At 30.2% G+C, this 20,000-nt stretch overlaps 1 protein-coding gene across 1 annotated transcript in view; it reads left to right on the forward strand.

Annotated features, from left to right (window-relative positions):
• Positions 1-3,704: 3,704 nt before the first annotated feature.
• The window catches only part of alox5ap (arachidonate 5-lipoxygenase-activating protein), a 17,013-nt gene continuing 717 nt past the window's right edge, over positions 3,705-20,000 (forward strand). The window contains exons 1-4 of the mRNA XM_061930954.2: positions 3,705-3,811; positions 3,870-3,951; positions 13,232-13,302; positions 13,886-13,967. Coding sequence (XP_061786938.1) covers positions 3,739-3,811; positions 3,870-3,951; positions 13,232-13,302; positions 13,886-13,967 — 308 coding nt within the window. The 5' untranslated portion in view covers positions 3,705-3,738. The remainder of the gene's footprint in view (positions 3,812-3,869; positions 3,952-13,231; positions 13,303-13,885; positions 13,968-20,000) is intronic.

Below are 20,000 nucleotides of genomic sequence, written 5' to 3' on the forward strand. Positions count from 1 at the left end.
ACGTCTTATGCTAGCAATTTTACTAAATGAAAACCTAAAAATCATGGATTTTGACACTTGGCGCCATCTTAGAAGTATGCTAACTTTACTCATGTTATCATGCTAACGTCTTATGCTAGGAATTTTACTAAATGAAAACCTAAAAATCATGGATTTTGACACTTGGCGCCATCTTAGAAGTATGCTAACTTTACTCATGTTATCATGCTAACGTCTTATGCTAGGAATTTTACTAAATGAAAACCTAAAAATCATGGATTTTGACACTTGGCGCCTTTTTAGAAGTATGCTAACTTTACTCATGTTATCATGCTAACGTCTTATGCTAGGAATTTTACTAAATGAAAACCTAAAAATCATGGATTTTGACACTTGGCGCCATCTTAGAAGTATGCTAACTTTACTCATGTTATCATGCTAACGTCTTATGCTAGGAATTTTACTAAATGAAAACCTAAAAATCATGGATTTTGACACTTGGCGCCTTTTTAGAAGTATGCTAACTTTACTCATGTTATCATGCTAACGTCTTATGCTAGGAATTTTACTAAATGAAAACCTAAAAATCATGGATTTTGACACTTGGCGCCATCTTAGAAGTATGCTAACTTTACTCATGTTATCATGCTAACGTCTTATGCTAGGAATTTTACTAAATGAAAACCTAAAAATCATGGATTTTGACACTTGGCGCCATCTTAGAAGTATGCTAACTTTACTCATGTTATCATGCTAACGCCTTATGCTAGCAATTTTACTAAATGAAAACCTAAAAATCATGGATTTTGACACTTGGCGCCATCTTAGAAGTATGCTAACTTTACTCATGTTATCATGCTAACGTCTTATGCTAGGAATTTTACTAAATGAAAACCTAAGAATCATGGATTTTGACAGTTGGCGCCATTTTAGAAGTATGCTAACTTTACTCATGTTATCATGCTAACGTCTTATGCTCGGAATTTTACTAAATGAAAACCTAAAAATCATGGATTTTGACACTTGGCGCCATCTTAGAAGTATGCTAACTTTACTCATGTTATCATGCTATCGTCTTATGCTAGGAATTTTACTAAATGAAAACCTAAAAATCATGGATTTTGACACTTGGCGCCATCTTAGAAGTATGCTAACTTTACTCATGTTATCATGCTATCGTCTTATGCTAGGAATTTTACTAAATGAAAACCTAAAAATCATGGATTTTGACACTTGGCGCCATCTTAGAAGTATGCTAACTTTACTCATGTTATCATGCTAACGTCTTATGCTAGGAATTTTACTAAATGAAAACCTAAAAATCATGGATTTTGACAGTTGGCGCCATTTTAGAAGTATGCTAACTTTACTCATGTTATCATGCTAACGTCTTATGCTCGGAATTTTACTAAATGAAAACCTAAAAATCATGGATTTTGACACTTGGCGCCATCTTAGAAGTATGCTAACTTTACTCATGTTATCATGCTAACGTCTTATGCTAGGAATTTTACTAAATGAAAACCTAAAAATCATGGATTTTGACAGTTGGCGCCATTTTAGAAGTATGCTAACTTTACTCATGTTATCATGCTAACGTCTTATGCTCGGAATTTTACTAAATGAAAACCTAAAAATCATGGATTTTGACACTTGGCGCCATCTTAGAAGTATGCTAACTTTACTCATGTTATCATGCTAACGTCTTATGCTAGGAATTTTACTAAATGAAAACCTAAAAATCATGGATTTTGACACTTGGCGCCATCTTAGAAGTATGCTAACTTTACTCATGTTATCATGCTAACGTCTTATGCTAGGAATTTTACTAAATGAAAACCTAAAAATCATGGATTTTGACAGTTGGCACCATCTTAGAAGTATGCTAACTTTACTCATGGTATCATGCTAACGTCTTATGCTAGCAATTGTGCTAATTTTACTAAATTAAAACCGAGAAATCATGGATATTGATAGTTGGCGTACGGAGCCCCTAAAGGGACATGGGGTAAAAAAAATGTTATGTAATTATTTTTTTTTAGACATGTATCTCGTGCGCACAAGATAAAATTATAAAAAAAATTAAATAATAATAATTTTTTTTTTTTTTAGACATGTATCTGATGCGCAAGAGAAACTTTATTGTGCGCACCAGATACATGTCTAATATATATATATATATATATATATATATATATACATTTTTTTTATAACTTTATAAAAAGTTTCTCGTGCGCACGAGCTACATGTCTAAAAAAAAAAAAAATTTTTTAAATGTCCTGAGAAACAGACACTTTTTTCCCTCAACCCCCCAAAAAATAATAAAATAAAATAATTGAAAAAAAATAATACAACAAAAATTAAAAATTAAAATAAAACCACAAAATATGCAACATTCAATCCCCTAAAAAATTTAAAGTAGAATATTTGAAGTCAAGTAGTTTGAGTCTTAAAGAGTTCAATAATTCATAACAATGATTTATATGTATATATTTATTTTTGTAATGTTTTATGCTCTTTTTGTCAAAGAACCTGTTTTTTTGTTTTTTAATATTATTTATTTATTCATTTAATAGAGAAATCATAATGCATGTACTGAGAAACAGACCCCCCCCCAAAAAACATGAAAAAAATAATAAAATAAAAATAAAAAAAATTATTAAAACAAAACAACAACAAAAGTTTTTTGAGGCAAACTAAATTACTAAATGAAAACCTAAAAATCATGGATTTTGATACTTGGCGCCATCTTAGAATTATGCTAACATTTCCAATTTTATCATGCTAACATCTTATGCTAGCAATTTTGCTAATTTTATTAAATGAAAACCAAAAATTCAAGGATTTTGATACTTGGTACCATCTTAGAAGTATGCTAACTTTTTTCCCATGTCATCATGCTAACGTCTTATGCTAGCAATTTTGCCAATTTTATTCAATGAAAACCTCAAAATCGTGGATTTTGACACTTGCCGCCATCTTAGAAGTATGCTAACTTTACCAATGTTATCATGCTAACGTCTTATGCTAGCAATTTTGCCAATTTTACTAAATTAAAACCTACAAATCATGGATTTTGGTACTTGCCGCCATCTAAGAAGTATGTTAACATTTCCAATGTTATCATGCCGTTTTGTACTAGCAATTTTGCTAATTTTACTAAATGAAAACCTAAAAATCATGGATTTTGATAGTTGGCGCCATCTTAGAAGTATGCTAACTTGACCTGTGTTGTCATGCTAACGTCTTATGCTAACAATTGTGCTAATTTTACTAAATGAAAACCTAAAAATCTTGGATTTTGACTCTTTGCGCCATCTTAGAAGTATGCTAACTTTTCCCATGTTATCATGCTAAAGTCTTACGCTAGGAATTTTGCTAATTTCATTCAATGAAAAACTAAATATCACGGATTTCAATACTCAGCGTCGTCTTAGAAGTATACTAACTATTCCAAATTAGCATGCTAGCATTTTAGCTCATTTTTGATCATTTCGACCCCAAATTCATGGGTTTTGAGAAACGTCTCCATCTTGCATGTACGCTAACTGTGGCGCTTATGGCAAGCTAACGTCAGCATGCTAAAAGTTTATGCTGGATTGTTAGCCTGAGGGTTCAGGGCCCATCAGAACTTACTAGCGGTCCTGGATTGTACTGTGGGTGTTTTATGGATGCAAAGTGAGAGAGGCGCTAGGTGGTTTGCATAAAGAGGAAGCATGTCAACACAGCGCTGTTGTCACCAAGCTTCTTCTTCTTGTCATGATGGAGGTGAAGGTGGTGGAGAACATCTACCTGCTGGTGCTGGTCACCCTCCTCAGCGTGCTGCAGAACGGTAAGTTAGCAAACGTCTCGCTAGCCAACATTTCTTTCTCACTTTTCCTTTGCCAAAGCTTTCTTTGCCCTGAAGGTGGAGAAGGAATGTAAGATCCACAACACCCACACCTCCGCCTTCGAGAGAGTGTCCTGTGCCAGGTAGGAGCTCCACCCTCACATTTAGCCTTTTAATAGCATATTTACATTCTTTAAAACCTTTAAGGCTTCTTTTTTTTATGTCAAATAACTTTTTTTTTAATTTTTTTTAATGTTTTATGTCTAAGAACCTTTTTGAAAAAACTTTTTTTATAATATTTATTGCATATTTGAATTCAAGTAATTTGAGTCTTAAATAGGTGAATCATTCATAACAATGATTTATTTTTATTTACTTATTTTTGTAATGTTTTATGCCCTTTTTGTCAAAGAACCTTTTTATTTTTATTTTTTAAAGATATTTATTGATTAATTTGATAGTGAAATCATAATACATGTACTGAGAAACAGACACTTTTTCCCTCAACCCCCCAAAATAAAAATAAAATAAAACAATTATAATAATAAAAATAATACAAAAAAATTAAAAGAAAAAGCAACCTGTTTTTAAAGGCAAACCCACATAATATGCAACATTTACCCCCCCCCCCCTCCAAAAAAATTAAAGTAGAATATTTGAAGTCAAGTAGTTTGAGTCTTAAATAGGTCAATAATTCATAACAATTATTTATTTTTATTTATTTATTTATTGTTGTAATGTTTTATGCCCTTTTTTGTCAAAGAACCTGTTTTTTGTGTGTTTTTTTAGTAATTTTTTTTTTTTTTTTTGATAGGGTAATCATTATACAGGTACTGAGGAACAGACACCCCCCCCACCCCCCCAAAAAAATAAAATAAAATAAAATTGAAAAAAAATATATATATATATTTTTTTTAAAAACACCTGTTTCTGAAGGCAAAACCACAAAATATGCAACATTTACCCCCCCCCCCCCCAACATTTTTAAGTAGAATATTTGAAGTTAAGTAATTTGAGTTTTAAATAGGTCAATAATTTTTTTCTTTTTGTCAAAGAACCTGTTTTTTGGGGTTTTTTTTTTTAATGATATTTATTGATTCATTTGATAGGGAAATCATAGTACATGTACTGAGAAACAGACACTTTTTTCCCTTAACCCCCCAAAAATAAATAATAAAAATATTTTATATATATATATATATATATATATATATATATATATATATATATATATATATATATATAAAATAAAACAATTGAAAAAAAAAATACAAAAAAATGTAAATAGAAAAGAACCTGTTTTTGAAGGCAAAACCACAAAATATGCAACATTTACGCCCCCAAACAATGAAAAGTAGAATATTTGAAGTCAAGTAGTTTGAGTCTTAAATAGGTTAATAATTCATAACAATGATTTATTTTAATATATTTATTTTTGTAATGTTTTATGCCCTTTTTGTCAAATAACCTTTTTTTATTTATTTTTTAATGATATTTATTTATTCATTTGATAGTGAAATCATAATACATGTACTGGGAAACAGACACTTTTTCCCTCAACCCCCCCAAAATAAAAATTAAATAAAACAATTATAATAATAAAAATAATACAAAAAAATTAAAAGAAAAAGCAACCTGTTTTTAAAGGCAAACCCACAAAATATGCAACATTTACCCCCCCCCTCCAAAAAAATTAAAGTAGAATATTTGAAGTCAAGTAGTTTGAGTCTTAAATAGGTCAATAATTCATAACAATTATTTATTTTTATTTATTTATTTATTGTTGTAATGTTTTATGCCCTTTTTGTCAAAGAACCTGTTTTTTTGGTTTTTTTTAGTAATATTATTTTATTTTTTTTGATAGGGTAATCATTATACAGGTACTGAGAAACAGACACAACCCCCCCCCCAAAAAAATATTTAAATAAAATTGGAAAAAAAATAATACCAAAAAATTATTTTAAAAAAACACCTGTTTTTGAAGGCAAAACCACAAAATATGCAACATTTACCCCCCCCCCCCAATTTTTTAAGTAGAATATTTGAAGTCAAGTAATTTGAGTTTTAAATAGGTCAATCATTTTTTCTTTTTGTCAAATAACCTGTTTTTTGTTTTGTTTTTTTTAATGCTATTTATTGATTAATTTGATAGGGAAATCATAATACATGTACTGAGAAACAGAGACTTTTTTCCCTCAACCCCCCCCCCCCAAAAAAAAAAAAAAAAAATATATATATATATATATATATATATATATATATATATATATATATATATATATATATACAAATAAAATAAAACAATTGAGAAGAAAAAAAAATACAAACAAATTTAAATAGAAAATAACCTGTTTTTGAAGGCAAAACCACAAAATATGCAACATTTACCCCCCAAACAATGAAAAGTAGAATATTTGAAGTCAAGTAGTTTGAGTCTTAAATAGGTTAATAATTCATAACAATGATTTATTTTTATATATTTATTTTTGTAATGTTTTATGCCCTTTTTGTCAAATAACCTTTTTTTATTTATTTTTTAATGATATTTATTTATTCATTTGATAGTGAAATCATAATACATGTACTGAGAAACAGACACTTTTCCTCTCAACCCCCCCAAAAAATAAAAATAAAATAAAACAATTGAAAAAAAAATAATACAAAAAAATAAAAATAAAAAACAACCTGTTTTTGAAGGCAAAACAACAAAATATGCAGCATTTACCCCCCGCCCCCCAATTTTTTTAAAGTAGAATATTTGAAGTCCTGTAGTTTGAGTCTTAAATAGGTCAATAATTCATAACAATAATTTGTTGTTATCTATTTATTTTTGTAATGTTTTTTGCCCTTTTTGTCAAAGAACCTGTTTTTTTTAATTATTTTTTTAATGATATCTATTGATTCATTTGATAGGTAAATCATAATACATGTCCTGAGAAACAGACACTTTTTTCCCTCAACCCCCCAAAAAATAATAAAAATAAAATAATTGAAAAAAAATAATACAACAAAAATAAAAAAATAAAATAAAACCACAAAATATGCAACATTCAATCCCCTAAAACATTTAAAGTAGAATATTTGAAGTCAAGTAGTTTGAGTCTTAAAGAGTTCAATAATTCATAACAATGATTTATATTTATATATTTATTTTTGTAATGTTTTATGCTCTTTTTGTCAAAGAACCTGTTTTTTTGTTTTTTAATAATATTTATTTATTCATTTGATAGAGAAATCATAATACATGTACTGAGAAACAGACCCCCCCCCCCAAAAAAACCATGAAAAAAATAGAAAATAAATTAAAAACAAAAAAATTATTAAAACAAAACAACAACAAAAGTTTTTTAGGCAAACTAAATTATTAAATGAAAACCTAAAAATCATGGATTTTGATACTTGGCGCCACCTTAGAATTATGCTAACATTTCCAATTTTATCATGCTAACATCTTATGCTAGCAATTTCGCTAATTTTATTAAATTAAAACCAAAAATTCATGGATTTTGATACTTGGTACCATCTTAGAAGTATGCTAACTTTTTTTCCCATGTCACCACGCTAACGTCTTATGCTAGCAATTGTGCTAATTTTACTAAATTAAAACCTAAAAATCATGGATTTTTAGATGCATGTTAACATATTTTACTTTTTTTTTTTGTCAACTTAAATATTTAAATCAACTTTTTTTTCTCTTCTTTTTTATGTTTTATCCCTTTTTTGTCAAATAACCTTTCTTTTTAATTTTTTTTAATAATATTTATTCATTTGAAAGGGGAATCATAATACATGTACTGAGAAACAGACACACACAAAAAAAAAATTAAAAATTTAATTTTTTTTTAGTAAAAAATAATTAAAAATAAAAGAAAAACAACAAAAAAAACCTCCAAAAAAATTATTTGTTTTTGGAGTGAAAACCACAAAATATCACCCCCACCAAAAATGTTCAAAGTAGAATATTTGCAGTCAAGTAATTTGAACCTTAAGTAAGTCAATAATTCATAACAACAATATATGTAAATATATACTTTTTTTTTTTAAAACTCCACTACAATTCTCAGGGCTCCAAATGGGCTCCACTCATCGTGTTAAAAACTAGAGCAGTTTTTTGTCATAAAAACTATTTCTTTTAAAGGCAAAAGCAAAAAAAATGTTAAAAATTCCCCCCAAAAATGTTGAAAGCATTTGTTGTGAAGTAAAAGAAAACTTAGATCTATAATTCATGATTATTTTAGGACAGTTTCAAAAACAGTAAAATTCTTCAGGGTTCCACACATAGTGTTAAAAATAAGTCAATTTATTTTTTTGTTTTTTTGCTTCCAAAGCCTAAATATTTAGACGGGTGAGTCTCAAACTAGTAGCAACGAGAGCGCTGTCCTAAAGTACGTCAAACTATTATTTCAGTATTTTATTTCCCCATGTTTAAACACAGTGTGACTGTTCAAACCGTGTGTAATGTTACAGTGTCCAAATTATTAAAACAAACCTCTGCCTTGTTTTTGATGACTGCTTAGGCCTACTATGCTACTGCGTTTTAATGCTGCTCATCATGGTGCTACTTGGTGGAAGAACCAACTTCAGATATATCCTTCAACTATAGGTTTTTATTATTTTTTTAATGTTTTTGTTTTGTTTCTTTTATGCCCCTTTGTCATGGAAAACTTAGTTTTCAATGGCAAAAACACAAAATATTAAATATTTTCCCTCCAAAAAAATCAGAGTGTAATTGCAATTTATAACAAAATTGAGTTGATTCATTATTGTTTTTTGAGGAATGACAGCTTTGTGTTATTAGAGTCAACATTGCAACTTTTTCTTGTTTACATTTAATCGCTTTGCTCTTGCATTCGACCTTTTCTATCTTTATTTCCTGTAACAGTATTTTTAGAATTTTGCTTTTAATACGTCTGTGTGTGTGTCAAATGTATTTTCATTCGGACTTGACTAAAATGTTGTAATTTGATAGTCGTCAACGACTCCACTTCCTGTTTCTTCAGCAGAATGTTTGCATCACTTCCTGTCATGTCACAAAAACTCTACGCAAGCTTTTGCCTACAAAAAAGTACTTTTTTTTTTGGGTCACAGCCAAAAAGACGGTGAAACATTAGTTATGTTTAAAAATAATAATAAAAAAATAAAATAAAATAAAAAATATATATATATATTTTTTATTTTTATTTTTATTGTATTATTTTTTTATTATTATTTTTAAACATAATAATAAGACAGTGAAACATTAGTTATGTTTAAAAATAATAATAATAAAAAATAAAATATATATATATATATATATATATATATTTTTTTTGTTATTATTATTTTTAAACATAACTAATGTTTCACTGTCTTATTATTATGTTTAAAAATAATAATAATAAAAAAAATAGAAAAAAAAAAAAAAAAAAAAAAATATATATATATATATATATATATTTTTTTTTTTTTTTTTTTTTTTTTTTTAATTATTATTTTTAAACATAACTAATGTTTCACCGTCTTTTTGGCTGTGACCCAAAAAAAAAGTACTTTTTTGTAGGCAAAAGCTTGCGTCAGAGTTTTTGTGACATGACAGGAAGTGATGCAAACATTCTGCTGAAGAAACAGGAAGTGGAGTCGTTGACGACTATCAAATTACAACATTTATATATAATATATATATATATATATATATATATATATATATATATATATATATATATATATGTGTATGTGTATGTGTGGGAAAAAAATCAAGACTATTTCATCTCTACAGGCCTGTTTCATGAGGGGGGGTACCCTCAATCATCAGGAGATTTTAATGGGAGCATTCGCATACCATGGTTTATATAGGGCGCAGAGTGGGTGGGTACAGGCTGGCGTAGGGGCGTGGTGATTGGCTCATGTGTTACCTAGGAGGTGTTTCCGTCTATGGCGGCATGCTGTTACAATTTCGCTGCGCTTGTTGAGGGATGACAGGTCTGGACGGTATATAATAAACAGTTTCTCTTTCAAGCATAGGTTGCATCTTTTATTACCACTATTGTAAGGTGTGCTGGATGCAAGGATTTGCCATGTTATTGAATATTCAACATTATTGTCTTTGAGGTCCCAAATGTGTTTGCTGAGTTCTGTGGTATTTCGCAGGTTTTTGTTCCTGAAAGAAGCCTTGTGATTGTTCCATCTGGTTTTGAATTCTCCCTCGGTTAATCCTACATATGTGTCGGATGTGTTAATGTCCTTGCGTATTACCTTAGATTGGTAGACAACTGATGTTTGTAAGCACCCCCCGTTGAGAGGGCAATCAGGTTTCTTTCGGCAGTTACAGACTTTGTTGGTTTTGGAGTCGCTCTGTCTGGGGGCCGACGGCTCATTTGCAATTGTTTTGTTGTGGTTTGAGATGATTTGTCGTATATTGTTCATGCAGCTGTAGCTCAATTTAATGTTGTTCTTGTTGAATACTTTTCTTAGGGTGTTGTCTTTGGGAAAGTGTTTGTCAATCAGATTGAGGAATTTGTGTCCAATGTTAGTTGAGACGTTTTTGCTGTATGGGGGGTTGTACCAGATGATGTCGTTTCGTATTCTGTTCTTTTTTGGCTGGTTTCCTGGCGTGGGTTCATAGGTGAGGGTGAAATTGTATCCGCTTTCATCAAGGGCTTTTTGGTACGGGGGGGTTGTTTGGTCAAATTCAGCTTTGCTAGATGACAGCATCGATAGCCTTTTATTGATTCCGGTAGGTATTCTTTTCGTGGTGGTGGGTGGGTGGTTGCTGTCATATATATATATATATATATATATATATATATATATATATATATATATATATATATATATATATATATATATATATTTATTTATTTATTTTTATTTTTTATTTTTAATTATTATTTTTAAACATAACTAATGTTTCACTGTCTTATTATTATGTTTAAAAATAATAACAATAAATTAAAAAAAAAAAAAAAAAATATATATATATATATATTTTTTTTTTTTTTTTTTTTTTTTTTTTTTTTTTATTATTATTATTTTTAAACATAACTAATGTTTCACTGTCTTTTTGGCTGTGACCCCAAAAAAAAGTACTTTTTTGTAGGCAAAAGCTTGCGTCAGAGTTTTTGTGACATGACAGGAAGTGATGCAAACATTCTGCTGAAGAAACAGGAAGTGGAGTCGTTGACGACTATCAAATTACAACATTTATATATATATATATATATATATATATATATATATATATATATATATATATATATATATATATTAGTAGGTTATGTCAAATATACACATTGTGGGACGAATAGTGTCATAATCTTAATAATTCATGTAGTCTTTATTTAAAAACTTGACACTTTTTTTGTGCGTCAGCACCACAAATGTACTTTGAATTTAAGCAAAGTATACATAAATATACATGTATGTATATTCATAAAAAAAAGAGACATTTATTCCGTGCCTATTTAGAATTGTTGCTATAGTGACGGTTTCCATAGCAACTTTAAAAAAGGCTCAAAGCCCGACAACGGTACGTATTTGAGCTTTTTGTGTATGATTTCATGAATTAATTACAGTGCGAACAGTTGTATTGTAACATTAGACGCCCAATTCGAGCATTACAATTGTTAAATCGATTTAAAATGAGCTTTAAAAGGCGAAATTAGGCCGGTTTACCTGACACACGCCGCCATTTTGGGGAGAAAAAAAAATCCGGGCATAGTCACGTGATTTAGCCGTTGCCAGGTGGGAAAACCCCCAGATTATCGTCCGGGAATCTTAAAATGATCGTATTTTGAGGTGAATTATCGTACGTAATCGATTCGACGTGACTCACAGCTACAGTGGAGCATCAGCACGAAGTGTGTAATATTACTTATGATGACGTTTTATTTTTAAATAAACTAACAAAAGTGTTGCGTGGGGCGGGGGGATATTGCACCTGGCAGAACATACATTATAATACTTTTTTTTATCGAGGAGGTAATTACCGTACAAATGCGATCATTTTTTATACAACTGTTACATGACAACCACTCAAAATAATGATAATGATTCATAATAACAATAATAACGTAACCTATTTTTATGGACTTGCCTCTTTTCCTGGTATAAACTGTTATACAGTATATGCCTTGAGCTCTTATTTTGAAGGCGCTAAGAGCGGAAGTGGTGACACGTTGAAAACAAACGAAAGTTCTCGTGTAAAACTGGAGCCTCCATGTTTGTTATTTTGTAGTTTTATACAGTATAGGCGACATATATAAACCCTCGGTTACAATAACATATTTTATATAATAGTATATGTCATGTATTCGTTGCTCAGGTCGCAGGGACAATACCGGAACCATTGTAAGGGGAACTTAAGAGCGGGGGGGGGGGGGGGGGACACCGGATATGAGGACATGTGTTGTGTGTTGGACACCGGGAAAAGGAAGACGTAAGAGCGGGAATAAAAGGCAGAAAAAGACAATAAGATTTATTTGTGTATTATTATTATTATTATTATTATTATTATTTTATTAAGTATATAATCCAATAATATAATCCAATTAAAAATAAATATCTAAAATCAAGGATTTTTTTTATTGACCCGCGGCACAATTTTGTTAGCATTCTAACGTTAGCATGTCAAGTAATTTTAACCTCAAATATGTCAATAATTCATAACAACAATATATATAAATATATACTTTTTATTTTTTAAACCCCACTACAATTCTTAGCATGTTAACTTTTTCTGCTAATTTTTCAGGGTAAAATATTTTGTTGCTTGACAAATGACGCCTGCTAGCATGCTAACGTTAGTGCGCTCGTTTTATTATGAAGCTAATTTCGGTAGTTACACACCTCGGTAATATTTTGGTACATGAAGCACGCTAAAGTTAACACTTTTTTTTTTTTCCAGGTTAGCAGGCTAACATTAGCATGCAATATGTTTTACCTAATTTAGGTAAAACCTCATTTTAGGTAGCCGGAGCTAATTTTTTTAGCGGCCCGCAGCACAATCAATAGCATTCTAATAGCAGCGTGCTAACGTTTTTTTAGCAGATTTTACAGGCACACACACCTCAGCTTAAAATATATTGCTATGTACCTGTTAGCATGCTAACGTTACTATACTCGCATTTTTTTTTCCCAGCTAATTTTGTAGGTTATATTTTGGCATGCTAACGTTTGCAGGCTAGCATTTTAAACACACTTCAGAGTAATATATTTTGGTACTTGATGCATGTTACAGTTAGCATCGTAGCAGGCTAACATTAGCGCGATATTTTTTTGTTTTTTTGTGCTAATTTAGCAGTAATTCCTCACCTCGTCAGTGTCATGTATTTCGGTATTTCGCCAACGCAAACTGTTAGCATGTGAGAATAGCGCTGTTAGCATGACCCCGCCTGACTTGTGCATTCCCGGCCTCGTGTGACCTCCCGCTGTTTGCTTTCATGGCAGCCGCAACTGCATGGACGCCTACGCCACTTTCCTGGCCGTCATGTGGTGTGCCGGCCTTTGTCTGAGTCAAGGTAATCATTGACACACACACACACACACACACACACACACACACACACACACACACACACACACACACACACACACACACACACACACACACACCTGCACACACACGCACACACACACACACACACACACGTGTTAATGTTTACCGCCGTGTTTGCAAACACGTGCATAAATATACACTTTGCTGGACTTATTTCACTTCCTCATGCCGCTGCGTACCTAATGAAGTGGCCCGTGAAGTGGGCCTCAGCGCATGGACAAAAGTAACGGGACGGCGGCACATTTTGATGATTAGCCACCTTGCATGAAATAAATACATATATGTTTATATATAATTCATATATATATATATATACACACATTAATATATATATACACACACATATATGTGTTTATATATACATGTATATGTATACTAATATGTATATATATGTGTATTTATGTACTGTATATGTAATGTGTGTGTTTATATATGTATATACATACTGCATATATATATATATATATAACATATATACACATATTAATATACATATACATGTACATATAAACACATATATACTGTATATATGTTTTTTGTTTCAGCTCCTGCTGCCTTTGCTGGTCTGATCTACGTGGTGGTCCGACACAAGTACTTTGTGGGCTACATGGGGCAGAGCTGCCAGAGGTGTGTGTGTGTGTGTGTGTGTGTGTGTGTGTGTGTGTGTGTGTGTGTGTGTCTGTGTGTGTGTGTGTGTGTGTGTGTGTGTGTGTGTGTGTGTGTGTGTGTGTGTGTGTGTTGTGTTTATATGTATGTGTTTACATTTATTGTTGTCATGCAGCACTGCGTGTGTGTGTTTATATGTATGTTTACATGTATTGTTGTTATACATCACTGTGTGTGTCTATATGTATGTTTGCATGTATTGTTTTTGTGCAGCACTGTGTGTGTTTATATGTATGTTTACATGTATTGTTGTTATACATCACTGTGTTTATATGTATGTTTACATGTATTGTTGTTGTGCAGCACTGTGTTTATATGTATTTACATGTATTGTGATACATCACTGTGTGTGTTTATATGTATGTTTACATGTATTGTTGTTGTGCAGCACTGTGTTTATATGTATGTTTACATGTATTGTTGTTGTGCTGCACTGTTTATATGTATTTACATGTATTGCGATACATCACTCTGTGTGTGTTTATATGTATGTGTTTACATGTATTGTTGTTATACATCACTGTGTGTTTATATGTATGTTTACATGTATTGTTGTTATACATCACTGTGTGTGTGTGTTTATATGTATGTGTTTTCATGTATTGTTGTTATACATCACTGTGTGTGTCTATATGTATGTTTGCATGTATTGTTGTTATACATCACTGTGTGTGTCTATATGTATGTTTGCATGTATTGTTTTTGTGCAGCACTGTGTGTGTTTATATGTATGTTTACATGTATTGTTGTTGTACATCAATGTGTGTGTGTTTATATGTATGTTTACATGTATTGTTTTTATACATCACTGTGTGTGTATATATGTATGTTTACATGTATTGTTGTTATACATCACTGTGTGTGTTTATATGTATGTTTACATGTATTGTTTTTGTGCAGCACTGTGTGTGTTTATATGTATGTTTACATGTATTGTTGTTATACATCACTGTGTTTATATGTATGTTTACATGTATTGTTGTTATACATCACTGTGTGTTTATATGTATGTTTACATGTATTGTTGTTATACATCACTGTGTGTTTATATGTATGTTTACATGTATTGTTGTTATACATCACTGTGTGTGTTTATATGTATGTTTACATGTATTGTTGTTATACATCACTGTGTGTGTTTATATGTATGTTTACATGTATTGTTGTTGTGCAGCACTGTGTGTGTGTTTATATGTATGTTTACATGTATTGTTATACATCACTGTGTGTGTGTTTATATGTATGTTTGCATGTATTGTTATACATCACTGTGTGTGTGTTTATATGTATGTTTACATGTATTGTTGTTATACATCACTGTGTGTGTTTATATGTATGTTTACATGTATTGTTATACTTCACTGTGTGTGTTTATATGTATGTTTACATGTATTGTTGGTGCACAGCACTGTGTGTGTTTATATGTATGTTTACATGTATTGTTGTTATACATCACTGTGTGTGTTTATATGTATGTTTACATGTATTGTTGTTATACATCACTGTGTGTGTGTTTATATGTATGTTTACATGTATTGTTATACATCACTGTGTGTGTGTTTATATGTATGTTTACATGTATTGTTGTTATACATCACTGTGTGTGTCTATATGTATGTTTGCATGTATTGTTTTTGTGCAGCACTGTGTGTGTTTATATGTATGTTTACATGTATTGTTGTTATACATCACTGTGTTTATATGTATGTTTACATGTATTGTTGTTATACATCACTGTGTGTTTATATGTATGTTTACATGTATTGTTGTTATACATCACTGTGTGTTTATATGTATGTTTACATGTATTGTTGTTATACATCACTGTGTGTGTTTATATGTATGTTTACATGTATTGTTGTTGTGCAGCACTGTGTTTATATGTATTTACATGTATTGTTGTTGTGCTGCACTGTTTATATGTATTTACATGTATTGCGATACATCACTCTGTGTGTGTTTATATGTATGTGTTTACATGTATTGTTGTTATACATCACTGTGTGTTTATATGTATGTTTACATGTATTGTTGTTATACATCACTGTGTGTGTGTGTTTATATGTATGTGTTTTCATGTATTGTTGTTATACATCACTGTGTGTTTATATGTATGTTTACATGTATTGTTATACATCACTGTGTGTGTTTATATGTATGTTTACATGTATTGTTGTTATACATCACTGTGTGTGTGTGTTTATATGTATGTGTTTTCATGTATTGTTGTTATACATCACTGTGTGTGTTTATATGTATGTTTACATGTATTGTTATACATCACTGTGTGTGTTTATATGTGTTTACATGTATTGTTGTACATCACTTTGTGTGTTTATATGTATGTTTACATGTATTGTTGTCATACATCACTGTGTGTGTGTTTATATGTATGTTTACATGTATTGTTATACATCACTGTGTGTGTGTTTATATGTATGTTTACATGTATTGTTGTTATACATCACTGTGTGTGTTTATATGTATGTTTACATGTATTGTTATACATCACTGTGTGTATGTTTATATGTATGTTTACATGTATTGTTGTTATACATCACTGTGTGTGTTTATATGTATGTTTACATGTATTGTTATACATCACTGTGTGTGTGTTTATATGTATGTTTACATGTATTGTTGTTGTGCAGCACTGTGTTTATATGTATTTACATGTATTGTGATACATCACTGTGTGTGTTTATATGTATGTTTACATGTATTGTTGTTGTGCAGCACTGTGTGTGTGTGTTTATAAGTATGTTTACATGTATTGTTGTTATACATCACTGTGTGTGTTTATATGTATGTTTACATGTATTGTTGTTATACATCACTGTGTGTGTCTATATGTATGTTTGCATGTATTGTTGTTATACATCACTGTTTATATGTATGTTTACATGTATTGTTGTTATACATCACTGTGTGTGTTTATATGTATGTTTACATGTATTGTTATACATCACTGTGTGTGTTTATATGTATGTTTACATGTATTGTTGTTATACATCACTGTGTGTGTTTATATGTATGTTTACATGTATTGTTGTTGTGCAGCACTGTGTGTGTGTTTATATGTATGTTTACATGTATTGTTATACATCACTGTGTGTGTGTTTATATGTATGTTTGCATGTATTGTTATACATCACTGTGTGTGTGTTTATATGTATGTTTACATGTATTGTTGTTATACATCACTGTGTGTGTTTATATGTATGTTTACATGTATTGTTATACTTCACTGTGTGTGTTTATATGTATGTTTACATGTATTGTTGGTGCACAGCACTGTGTGTGTTTATATGTATGTTTACATGTATTGTTGTTATACATCACTGTGTGTGTTTATATGTATGTTTACATGTATTGTTGTTATACATCACTGTGTGTGTGTTTATATGTATGTTTACATGTATTGTTATACATCACTGTGTGTGTGTTTATATGTATGTTTACATGTATTGTTGTTATACATCACTGTGTGTGTCTATATGTATGTTTGCATGTATTGTTTTTGTGCAGCACTGTGTGTGTTTATATGTATGTTTACATGTATTGTTGTTATACATCACTGTGTTTATATGTATGTTTACATGTATTGTTGTTATACATCACTGTGTGTTTATATGTATGTTTACATGTATTGTTGTTATACATCACTGTGTGTTTATATGTATGTTTACATGTATTGTTGTTATACATCACTGTGTGTGTTTATATGTATGTTTACATGTATTGTTGTTGTGCAGCACTGTGTTTATATGTATTTACATGTATTGTTGTTGTGCTGCACTGTTTATATGTATTTACATGTATTGCGATACATCACTCTGTGTGTGTTTATATGTATGTGTTTACATGTATTGTTGTTATACATCACTGTGTGTTTATATGTATGTTTACATGTATTGTTGTTATACATCACTGTGTGTGTGTGTTTATATGTATGTGTTTTCATGTATTGTTGTTATACATCACTGTGTGTTTATATGTATGTTTACATGTATTGTTATACATCACTGTGTGTGTTTATATGTATGTTTACATGTATTGTTGTTATACATCACTGTGTGTGTGTGTTTATATGTATGTGTTTTCATGTATTGTTGTTATACATCACTGTGTGTGTTTATATGTATGTTTACATGTATTGTTATACATCACTGTGTGTGTTTATATGTGTTTACATGTATTGTTGTACATCACTTTGTGTGTTTATATGTATGTTTACATGTATTGTTGTCATACATCACTGTGTGTGTGTTTATATGTATGTTTACATGTATTGTTATACATCACTGTGTGTGTGTTTATATGTATGTTTACATGTATTGTTGTTATACATCACTGTGTGTGTTTATATGTATGTTTACATGTATTGTTATACATCACTGTGTGTATGTTTATATGTATGTTTACATGTATTGTTGTTATACATCACTGTGTGTGTTTATATGTATGTTTACATGTATTGTTATACATCACTGTGTGTGTGTTTATATGTATGTTTACATGTATTGTTGTTGTGCAGCACTGTGTTTATATGTATTTACATGTATTGTGATACATCACTGTGTGTGTTTATATGTATGTTTACATGTATTGTTGTTGTGCAGCACTGTGTGTGTGTGTTTATAAGTATGTTTACATGTATTGTTGTTATACATCACTGTGTGTGTTTATATGTATGTTTACATGTATTGTTGTTATACATCACTGTGTGTGTCTATATGTATGTTTGCATGTATTGTTGTTATACATCACTGTTTATATGTATGTTTACATGTATTGTTGTTATACATCACTGTGTGTGTTTATATGTATGTTTACATGTATTGTTATACATCACTGTGTGTGTTTATATGTATGTTTACATGTATTGTTATACATCACTGTGTGTGTTTATATGTATGTTTACATGTATTGTTGTTGTGCTGCACTGTTTATATGTATTTACATGTATTGTGATACATCACTGTGTGTGTTTATATGTATGTTTACATGTATTGTTGTTATACACCACTGTGTGTGTGTTTATATGTATGTTTACATGTATTGTTGTTATACATCACTGTGTGTGTGTGTTTATATGTATGTTTACATGTATTGTTGTTGTGCAGCACTGTGTGTGTTTATATGTATGTTTACATGTATTGTTGTTATACATCACTGTGTGTGTTTATATGTATGTTTACATGTATTGTTATACATCACTGTGTGTGTGTGTTTATATGTATGTTTGCATGTATTGTTTTTGTGCAGCACTGTGTGTGTTTATATGTATGTTTACATGTATTGTTGTTGTACATCAATGTGTGTGTGTTTATATGTATGTTTACATGAATTGTTGTTATACATCAATGTGTGTGTTTATATGTATGTTTACATGTATTGTTATACATCACTGTGTGTGTTTACATGTATTGTTGTTATACATCACTGTGTGTGTGTTTATATGTATGTTTACATGTATTGTTGTTATACATCACTGTGTGTGTTTATATGTATGTTTACATGTATTGTTGTTATACATCAATGTGTGTGTTTATATGTATGTTTACATGTATTGTTATACATCACTGTGTGTGTTTACATGTATTGTTGTTATACATCACTGTGTGTGTGTTTATATGTATGTTTACATGTATTGTTGTTATACATCACTGTGTGTGTGTTTATATGTATGTTTACATGTATTGTTATACATCACTGTGTGTGTTTACATGTATTGTTGTTATACATCACTGTGTGTGTGTTTATATGTATGTTTACATGTATTGTTGTTATACATCACTGTGTGTGTGTTTATATGTATGTTTACATGTATTGTTGTTATACATCACTGTGTGTTTATATGTATGTTTACATGTATTGTTATACATCACTGTGTGTTTATATGTATGTTTACATGTATTGTTATACATCACTGTGTGTGTGTTTATATGTATGTTTACATGTATTGTTGTTATACATCACTGTGTGTTTATA

Source organism: Nerophis lumbriciformis, linkage group LG37, assembly GCF_033978685.3.
Source record: "Nerophis lumbriciformis linkage group LG37, RoL_Nlum_v2.1, whole genome shotgun sequence".
NCBI classification, from domain to species: domain Eukaryota; kingdom Metazoa; phylum Chordata; class Actinopteri; order Syngnathiformes; family Syngnathidae; genus Nerophis; species Nerophis lumbriciformis.